Raw genomic sequence first — 11,034 nt, 5'->3', positions numbered from 1 at the left:
TAATGTTTAATGTAATGTAATATTCTGCAGACACAGACAGCAGTATTATCTGTACCACGTTACAGTAAAGAAAGAATCTAGCACTGTGTGCTTTAGGAAGGATTTTCTCCCTTTTTTCCTTCATTCACAAACTCAAAAACCTGCTGAGCTTTACATGGAGGTTAGACACTGAATTATGGCTTTGTTTATAGGAATTTTGGATACCTTACTGCTGATGCTTGTCTGCTAAGATGTAAGATAAAAAAAAATGATTACACACTAAAAAAAAAGTGTGCTTGCACCTCTGCTGAAACTAAACAGGATCAAATGGCACAAATTTCTTCAAGACCTTTAACGTCCATTGTTCTAATTTCTCTTTTGGGATTAACGTATTACATTTTTACAGGAAACCCAAAAGTGGCTCTCAAGCTAACGCTTAGAAGAAATCTACAAATCCAAGCTAAACTTCTCAGCTCGAATGTATGCAGATTTAAGCTGCTAAATCCCACACAGACCTGGTCTTATCCAGAATTTTCAAACTTCTGCAAAGTTTTGTCAGTCAATATGTGGAGAAAGGAAGAAAAAGAAAGAAAGGGTGGGGGATTTCCATATCTGTGATGCGGCACGATGTAGCTGTAATGAATTTATGCATGAGTTTGGACAATTTGACATGCAAACACAAAAAGGTCAGTGTACCAAAGTGCCCAGTCCCACCTGGGACATGATTTGCAAAATGTCACACTTCTAGATATTCAGATATGTTTTAGAATGACAGGAAATCTGTCACTAATGACATTTTTCTTTTACTGCCTAGACGTGCGTAATATTTCCACCACTCTCGGTCTGTAACAGTCTTTTTTTCCGTGCTTCTTATGAATCTAAGAAGACAGTGGCTTTACAGCTGAAGGCTGCGTGAGCTGGAAACAACATGCCAGATTAGAGTGAAGAGCTGTCTTAATTAAAGACCGTGAACTCTTCATAAAACACAGGCATTTTATGCATCTGTTGTTAGCATGCTTGCCACTGAGGCCTTCCAACCTCAAAACTTTTGCAGTAATTGTTAATGGGTGCAGGTGCTATGCTATTAACTGTGTTATTACCACACAAACACTACAGCATGAAAGGAAGTCCTGTCTGTCCATTCAGGTAAGTGGGCCACAGTTCAGCCTAGTAAACAGAGCGCACAAAGCCTGGATGCGAGCACGCTGAGGAGTAGGTGTTTTGGCTCAGGTTTTACCACAGCAGCAGAAGTGTGTTTGCCTCCGCAGGTGGATGCATGCAAATTCAATGGCAGTGACATGCCATGTGTGTGCTTCTTTTTCTCTTCTTTTTCCATTTCCTGCCAAAATTCAGGATTCCAATTAAATATTCAGAAAATTATCTCTGTTGCTAATCGTTTTTCCTTGATGGTGATGGGGAACGTCTTAAAGTAAGACGTAAGGGAGAATTTATAAGGACTTAGGAAAAGATAATTATAGTGCTCAGAGGGTTTAGCTCATACTTGTTTGCTTAATAATGTGATGGCTCTGCAGTTAAAATCAGTAAACTGTATATAAAAGATGAACCAAGGTTCCTGGCATTTGAAATTCATTGAACCTGCATTCTTTCTAATGACCAGCAGGAGGTGCATTTCTGATTGGGATAAGAAGAAGTCAGAAAATGTAAGATTTTTGATGTTGATATTTGGTGATTTAAAAAAATGACATACTGCACAATATTTTGTTTCTTTCAGACACAAAACAAATGCATCTTCCTAACATTTGTTACGTGTAGTTATTCATGACTCCCTACTAGGAAAATAAGACTATGTATCTTAAACATAAACTGGTTTTATTGGAACAACAAATTGTACCTTGCTTATATACTCTGAATAATTCTGCTCACATTAACCGATTATCATGTTTGAGGCATTGTTACGTTTCGGTGTGTCAGTGTTTTGTTTTTGCATGACTTATGTATTTCCTGCTTTACTTTGAAAGCTTGTGTTATCTTAGTGTGTTCAGTTTACATTTTCCCTGTCTCATCAGTTCTAATTTGCCCCAGCTGTGTTTCCCTCCTGTGGTCCATTTCCTGATTGCTCCCTCTATGTATTTAAACCCTGTGTTTCAGTGTGTCATGGTCGCGATCTCCCCCGTGTTGTAAATAGTTTGGTGTTTTGTTGTAAATAAATAGTTTGTTGTAAATAGCTGTAAATAGATTTGTCGATACTTTCGTTTTGGGATTTTGGTGGTGAGCTTTAGTGGGGGTTTTTTGTGTGTTTTTTTTTCTTTATTTTTACTTTTTTTTGTGTTGCACTCCGGTTGCCTAGGCCGGGGTGTAACAGGCATTTTAAACGGGTGTGCTGGTCCTGGTGAACAAACTATACAACATCAACACTCATTACATAATCACTGAAGGGTGTTTCTTCCATCTGTTCTTTTTAAATTTTCTTTAAAAAATTTTTTAAAGTTACACTCAACTGTGTTGATGAGTGACTTCAGTAAAGTCTTTGCCTATTAGCTTATATTATCTGTAGTTTTAAGTCCTCTTGCAACATGATCATGCAACAATTTTCTAATTTTCAGTTCTACTTTGGACCAGATTTACTAAAACGGGACAAAGTAGCGTGTGAGGGCATGATTAGCTCTATGGATGATTGTCACTCTTTGTAAATACCAACAGTACTTTTTACAATTTACACCAAAACCCAGTTTATGCTGGGGCAGTGCGTTAATAAATCTTGCCCTTAGAGTCAAAAAGGATGATGAAAATGCTTAGCTCAATTGAGTGACGTCATTGTGGCCATCTTTTTTATACAGTCTATGGTTTAAACTAGCATTAGATACACGCTCCTCTATTTGTGTTCTTAGAGTGTTTCTTCATGTAGGCTTGCATAATTGTGTACAAGTAATGATAGTAACACTCAAATTAAATAGCTGTTTTAACAGATACTCGTGCTGCTATCCAATCAGATGTTTTTTTCCCCACTAAAGAGATGATCCCCTTATTTTCATTTTTCCTTTATTAAGGTTTTTAGCATCTCTGAAGTAAAATCAATTAATAAGTTCTAAAAGCTGATAATACAGCAACTCAGAATGAGGACACAATTAACACAAATTAGGTCCACTTCAGCTTGATTGTTTTAATGTGGGTAATTATATTCATTTGTAGAACACTTTTTTAAAATCCGCTTTACAAAGTGCTTCACACAAGGGAACAAATTCAAATCTAGCAGGTTTTAGTAGAGTAGTGCAATACTCCTCGTTCACCTGTGGGTTACAACTGGAAAAAAGCCGCATTTTACAATGTGAAACATGTCGCTTATCAGTTATGTTGATCTGCTGTTTTTGTGACAGTCGGATGCTGTCTTACTTTGAAGAAGTTATCTCCTTCACTCTCATAAGGGATGTTCCAGTGTCTTCTACTAAAGGAGGTAAGAAAGGAAATACTAAAGCACCTTCCTTTGTTTTCAGAGAATTTGACCAGCTCTTATTATGGCTGTCACACAACACATCGAGGTCAATTCACCTGTTTAGATGTAGGCTCATCACCCCTCCACCCTTTTTATCAAACATGGTTCTGTAAATTATGGTCAAACGTCACCACTCTGGTCTCATCTGTCCAAAGCCCCATTGTTCTAGAAGTCTTGCTGTTTGTTCAGATACAACTTTGTAAACCTGGACTGTGCTGCAATGTTCTTTTTAGAAAGAAGAGACTTTATCCTGACAATCCTTCCATGTAAGCCGTAATTATTGAGTCTTTTTTTTTTAAATATTGTGCCGTCTTTAACTTTAACATTTAACATGCTAACTGAGGCTTTTAGATTTGGAGATGTAGCTCTTTGTTCTTTGGATTTCCTGGGACCACCACTCTGAAGATTAGCAGCTGTCTTGAGTGTTTTCGACTTTCCACAGATAGATGGGCAACAGTTGCTTCTTTAAGATTGTTGCTGGTGTGTTTTGTTTCCTGCTTGATATTGTGTTAACACACCTCAACATTCCAGATCACCAAACTGCCCCAAATTCTGCTTTTATAGAGGCACTCACACTTGCTGATGACCAGTAAGTCAAGTGTATTTAATTAGCAGCACCTGCCTGCTGCAGTAGGCAGGTGCTGCTGTCATATTCCTATGACAGCGGTGAGGGTGTACTTAGTTTTTCCACACACTGTTTCTACATTTTGGGTTAAAAAAATATGATGCAGTGTAATATTTCATGTTTTGTTTTTCATCTGAGGTTGTATTTACCTGGTTTTAAGACCTGCTATGGATCAAATCAGCTCATAGTGACCTGACATATTGTAATTGTATGTCTATAAATTTGTTTTTTATTTATTTTTTGTCAGAAAACTGCAAATGTGAAACATTTATTATCCTTAAATGGAGGGTAATTAAGAAATGTGATCATCGCATAGTATGCCCACCAGAATGGCTTTAACTCAGCTGTTTATGATCCTTTTTTCACTATCTGCAGCGCATGCAGCAGAGTAGCATCATAGCTGAGCAGCAATGAGTTTAAGTCCTTGACCAGTTTGTGAGATGCAATGCTATAAACTAAAAACAAAAGAAATAAACAACAACAACAAAAAAATCAGTTTTCCCATTCCAACGTAGTTCAAACATTCTCTCTGTGTATATGCAAATATAATATTGGATGTCAGATGTAGTAGTGGTGAGAGTATATACTTGTTAGAGCAGTCCAGTACCTCTATGAAGGAATAACACAGTAAGATCTATATCAGTTACTTCAAACAAGAAAAGCTTGAAGAAATATGACGACCAACTTTACATGTGCTCAGCATAAACTAATATAGAGCTTGTAAACCTCTGGTCCTTCTAAAAGTTAATATTCTGCTACAGTGGTGCATATTATTGAGACGTGTGTATGTATCATTAATATGGAGTGAAAGTGGGGCTTTGGAATTCCATACCTACAGGTGCACTACATGTTTTCCTCAGTCAAACATAACCTTTGCAGAAGGTGGGACAAAAAAATCTATGCCCTAATCAGATTATTTTTATTGTTATTCGTTTTTTTTATTTACTGTGTGGGAATTTGATTACATGTGAATGTATTTCGGGACGTCCCTGGTTTGTAGTGTAGGCGTGTCAGTAGGAGGATAAACCTGCAATAGCACAAGTTCTGACTGCCCCCTTTATTTAACTGCTCTAACACAAATAATGTAATGTCAGATTAAAACACCCTTAAATTAAACATTCAAATGTGCTTCTTAAAATCACGTCTGCGTTTAAGAGGTGCTTCAGCTTCTCTAATTACCGCCGCGGCCTTGTACTGCAACACAGCACCGCAGGAAGAGTTCTTCCACTGAGGCTGAGCTGCAGGAGCGCAGCAGAGGGGGAGAGAGAGAGTGGCTCCGTGGGCTGTCCATCATGGACAGAATAAAATAACAAACAACATATGTGTGACCAAAGAACAGCCGCACTTTAAAATGACAGAAAACAAACTTTGGCTGCTTCCTGCTTTATGCGTAACGGAGACATCACCGCCTACCTGTCGCTGCTCCGGCTCCAGACGCTTTCACCTCACTTCAGTGACCCCATGACCAGCGTCTCGGAGTTGAACTCGAACTGATTGCTGGAGGACGCCGACTTGCCCCACGAGTAGAGGCTGGGCGGCCGCTTCTTAAACGACGACGTGTACTTGTAGAAGCTCCTGTGCCTGTTCTTCAGGTACTCCCTGTAGTTCTTGGTGAGCAGCGTATAGAGGAAAGGGTTGATGCAGCTGTTGCTGTATGTGAGGCTCGCGACAAGGTAGTTGATGCACGTGTGCGTCTGCGAGGCCAGGCTCAGCGGCTTGGTGTGGTACAGAGGCAGCAGCTGCCAGATCCAGAAAGGCAGGAAGCACGCCCAGAACACCAGCACGATGGTGAAAATCATGATCAGCACTTTCTGCTTCGGTGACCTTTTGCCGCCTTTGCTGATCACAGAGTTGCGCTGGGACTCTAAATAAGTGCGGGCTAACTTGACGTACAGGTACCCGATGATGAGCCCCGGGGCCATGATGCTGGTGCCAAACAGGACCGTTACGTAAACTTTATAAGCCAGTGGAGCCCATGTGGGCGCGCACATCCTCTTCACACCCCCGTCCGGCGTGCTTTTAGTTGTCTGAGCGACCATTACCATCATGGGCACGGTGAGCACCAGCGACAGCAGCCACACGCCCCACGCCAGAGCTTTGCGGTAACTCTTAGAGCGCCTGACCGTGTCCAGCGGCTTGGTGACGGCCAGATAGCGCTCCGTGCACATTACGGTCAGGGTGAAGATGCTGGCGTGCATGGTGAGAAGGTCCAAGCTGAGCAGGATGCGGCAGCCCACGTCTCCGAAGTACCAGTCCTTCAGGAAGTAGGTGGACACCACGAAAGGGATGGTGGAGAGGTAGAGCAGGTCCGCGAGAGCCAGGTTGATGATGGAGATGTACATGGAGGTGGCGAACCGGATCGAGTGGCACATCACCACCAGCGTGTACACGTTCCCCGAGACCCCGATGATGTAGACAACGGAGAGGAGCGTCCCGAAAGTGGAAGTGATGACGAGTTCGTGGTCCACGGTGCCGCCAGCCCGAGGCGGGCTGGTGTTCAGGTTTAAAGATTTGTTACTCATGGCGCGTTCGGATCCGTTCCCTGCTCTTTGACAGCTCCGGACAAGTTTTGGAAAAGATGCGCACTGGCACAGGTTGCGTCTCGCTCCCTCCCCCCTCCCTCCTCTCTCTCCGCTCTCTGCCTGCTGCTCTTTGCTCCTGACGTCACCAACGTTACTTCCATATACATCTGACAGTCAGCTGTCTCACCGGTAAACAATGCTCAAATGGACGAAGAGGAAAGCATCGGCTTCTTTTTTCTTTCTTGAAGAGCGGGTGGATTTCTCGGCGCAACGATGTGAGACTGGGATGTATTATTAAAAGTTTAGTCAGCACTGAGCGCGCACCTGATGCCAAAAGCAAGACCGAGTCTGCTAAAATGTCATGAAAAGCTAGGACACAGGTAATGTCACGCATAGATACTTGCTAGAGGAACCGGTAAAACAACCACCCACCCACCGCCACACACAAAAAAGAATAAATCCCCTGCAGTTAATTTCAGTGTGCCATTTTCTTGAGACTCACGAGAGCAGAAAGCGAACTTTCTCTTTCACTGACCGCAGCGCAGTCGGAGCCCCTCACGCGCTTGTTTTGTGCCAGCATTTCCTTTGTGCAGCTCGGTGTTTGTGTAACATTAGCAAACACTCAGGTCGGCATTGAGTTATGCAAATAGTTTATTATAGGTCACGGAAAAAATAAATACATCTCCAATTATTATAATAAATAAAACTTATTATCATCTCAAGATTAAATAAATAGGTTTTATTGCTCTTATCTACAATCACAGTCATCTGTTCTTCTCTCTTATGTTGGAAGTTATTTTTATTTTTCCCACAGGTTGTGAACAAAGATGGTGGGCCAGTATTGTGTGTGTGTGTGTGTGTGGGGGGGGGGGGAGGTGTCTTTGTCTGCAAAAGATGAAATCCTGTTGTAAAGAAATGTGTGGAAAACCAGCTCTCTTGAACTCTGACCTCATTAAACACTTTCCTGATGAGTTTATTATCCCAGCTGCTATTTTCAGGTCTTATTGATTTGGTTTATTCTGTTCATCACAGCCCCAATTAGTGACCAGAAGGACGGCAAAGCAGCTTATATTTTGGGCAGATCTGACAAGGTGAAATAGGCTAAACAAACATGGACCCATTGGTTTGTGGTCTCTGGCAATTTGGGCTGTTGTCATCTTGTTATGTTGTTTTTTTGTTGCCAGAATTTACAACATGCGTCTGAATCTCACTGACAAACACTGAATGCTCATGTTAGCAACGTGTGGAAAGGTAGCCACCAGTGTTGGTCAAGTTACTTGAAAATAGTAATTAGTTACTAACAGAATTGGGCAGTAACGTTTAACGCGTTACTGTAATCCGATTACTTTTTTCAAGTAATAAGTAAAGTAATGGGATTACTTTAGAAGTAATCAGTAATTAGTAACCAATTTCTATTTTCAAGAAACTTGACAAACACTGGTTACTAATTACTTCTCCAAGAAAGTAATCCTGTTACTTTACTAAGTACCTGTTTTCAAAAGTAATTAGTTAATTTATTACTTAGAGTACTTTTTAAAAAACATGACACACAACCTGAATACGTAATAAAGACCAATTCAATTTTTCTGCATAATCCCTCATATAAAATTGAATCAAAAGTCTCTTTTTAAATATTGTTTTATGAATTTTAATGTTTTAACTTTATGCACATTGCATGAAACGAAACTTAAATTGTAAGCAACAGTCTTTGACTTGAAGAAATTTGTATAACATTTAAATGTATTTTCTGCATATTCCAGCATATAAAATAAAATATTTTTTTTGTGTTTACACTCTTTCAAATAGACGGAAGCAAAACACAACAATAAATAAATAAAATCAAAGATTCAGCGGCACTAAGTCCTGTCGCTCTTAAATCTATTTTCACATGTTTAGCAGGAGTGAGGCCTGTGGAGGTTTGCCAGGTGCTACAGCGGTCATGTCAGTGGGGGGATCCGGGGGTTTCTCTGTGAGTTTCACAGTCCCATGGTGGATTGCTAGGTGCTTGCCAGATTTGAAGTTTAATTTTTCGCTGTAGAAAGAAGTTTTCTTCCCATGTAGAGTGTATGGAATCAAACTCAAAGCAATGTCAGTACTTCCAAGCTTTAAACACTGCATGGTCGTGCTCTCTCCCGCACTCCATATTATCTATTTTTGATCTACACACGTCTGTTACTGCCATGGACGTCGCACGCTCATAGATCATTGTCATGAGACACTCTCACAAACAAAATCAAAGTTTAGTAATGCAGCGTGCTTATGAGTAAGTAACAGTAATCTAATTACTTTTTTGCAATAGTAATCCCTAACTTTACTCGTTACTTGAAAAAAGTAATCGGATTACCCATCTCTGGTACCCACACCCTAAAGCATGCTCTGTTTTATTGTCTGTTTTATACGGTGGCCTTGAGAGGCTAAACGGACTGCAACTTAAGAAAACACCAGCAATAAGAAAAACGCTGCAAAAGCACACAAAACACAACGGAAACAGGAAAAAACAGAAATAAGAAAAACGAAAACAGGAAAAACAGATTTCCAAAAGCACAAGGGAAGTGTTTCTGGGGAGACAATAACCCGACGGACCAGCTGTAGGAACCAAAATATGCTAAGAATTGCGCTGGGAGACACTTATAAGAAGTGGAGGATCTATCGGTTTTGTGAGGAAAGAAAAGATGAGAGATAAGTGTGTTAGCCTAACTATTAGCCTAAAAATCCATCATCAGTATTATATGAATTATGATAAAACACACCTACCATGTTTTAGGTTCCTGCCACTGATCATTGGGTTATTGTCTCCCCAGAAACACTTCCCTTGTGTTTTTTCCTATTTCCGTTGTTGTTTTTCATATTTCTTTTGTGTTTTGTTTGCTTTCCCAGCGTTTTTCTTATTGCTGGTGTTTTCTTAAGTTGCAGTCTTTTTGGCCTTTCAGGGCCACCGTAGTTTTACCCTGAATGGCTCAATGTATCAATAAAATGAACATCAAGTATTATACATCACTGTGCAAAAGTCTCAAACCACTCTCACTACTTCACCTTTTTCCTTCCAAGTGAGCTTGAGAATAGTTCTTTAGGATTTGTAAAGGCCTTTCAAAGGTTTCCGTTGGTCAGTGGCTGATTTTAATTCATTTTCATTCCGCTTTTGCACTTGACTATTGTCAGATGAATGTTTTATGTTCGTTACGACTCTAAACACTGACATATGAAACAATCGCATATTAGGATAGAAAAAAAAACACTCATAAATTAGCCTCCCTGGAGCCCGGACCTCAACATTACTGAAGCAGTGTGAGATCATCATGACAGAGATTTTACAAATGAGATAAGTCAGTGGAGTTCTAATAATTTTAGGCAAATAACCTCCTACATAATTAATATTTAATCAATAAAAGAACAAAAAATATAATAAATCAGGCCCCTGTGCAAACAAAGTTCCTTCCTGAAACAAGTTTTGTATTTTTTAGTTCTGTAAAACTTGCTTTGTAACTGGGTCAGGATTTCTTGAAAGAGGTATTGCTGTTTATTTTTTCAATTGTATTTTTAAGCACCAGAAGACACGTTTCATCTGGTCCCATTATATTCAAGACAAGAAAAACAGACTCACTACAGAGGATGTCTCCAAAACTAAATATATTAAACCGCACTGCACACCAGTGAAAAAACAAACAAACAAAAAAAACAAGCATATTCGATTTGTGGATTAACTGCTTTTTGAAGCTTTTCTCTTCTCGCAATTCCCGCTCGTCTTTTATTTTCATGGAGCACCCACAGATGAACTGTTTATTGCAGAGATGAATTTGTCTGGGATTTTAAGCATCACTGCACTCAGTAGAGCCTTGTAAGTAACAATAGCGTCTCCAAACCCTCGGTACAATGCTCATTATTATTCATGAAGCTGTCCTTTTATTGTCGTCACTTTGCTATTGGGCTTTTCTCTCTTGCAGCCCCTGTCTTTCCAGATCGATGAGTGTGTCCTGAGCCAGCAATCATGAGCCAATAATCTTCCCCAGACAGCGTAGGTGTCCTCACACTCATTCATCCACAAGTGATAGAGCTCTGTGGCCAACCCTGAAACTGTACCATCCATCCTCAAAGCCAAAAAAGAGCAGCGCTGAAGCCAGAGATATTACAGTCATTAGCTGGGTCACGTGGGACTCCCAAGTGCAGCTGAAGAGGCAAAGAGGGTTAAGCATGGTGGCACTTAACTCAGTCACAGCCATTTTTTAATTCTTCGCCCTGGTTACAGCAGAAACACCACAGAAACACTGTCGTTCATTTAAAATAGCATATATCAGTCAGCATTTTGGTGAATGGACCTTACTGTTTTGACTCAGGGTCATCAAACTGAAAAAGAAAAAGACTGAAAAAGATTCAGAAACATACTCTTCTCAAGGCCACCATTAAAACAGGGGAACAAGCAGTACACTTACTGGACACTTTATTATGTACATCATGTTAGT

At 40.2% G+C, this 11,034-nt stretch overlaps 1 protein-coding gene across 1 annotated transcript; it reads right to left on the bottom strand.

Annotated features, from left to right (window-relative positions):
* Positions 1–5,482: 5,482 nt before the first annotated feature.
* LOC146663174 (urotensin-2 receptor) lies at positions 5,483–6,719 on the bottom strand. Its single transcript, XM_085415235.1, has one exon. The coding sequence runs from the start codon at positions 6,575–6,577 to the stop codon at positions 5,501–5,503; it is 1,077 nt and encodes a 358-aa protein (XP_085271361.1). The 5' UTR covers positions 6,578–6,719; the 3' UTR covers positions 5,483–5,500.
* Positions 6,720–11,034: the final 4,315 nt, after the last annotated feature.

This window comes from Rhamphochromis longiceps, linkage group LG8, assembly GCF_057381845.1.
Source record: "Rhamphochromis longiceps isolate RC_006_pf linkage group LG8, R_longiceps_female_GT1.1, whole genome shotgun sequence".
Taxonomy (NCBI): domain Eukaryota; kingdom Metazoa; phylum Chordata; class Actinopteri; order Cichliformes; family Cichlidae; genus Rhamphochromis; species Rhamphochromis longiceps.
Note: the sequence above shows the minus strand (reverse complement) of the source record. Positions and strands in the feature narration are given on the sequence as shown.

Coding starts and splice junctions, on each gene's coding strand:
- LOC146663174 (XM_085415235.1), bottom strand. CDS start 6,577: ATGAGTAACAAATCTTTAAACCTGAACACCAGCCCGCCTCGGGCTGGC.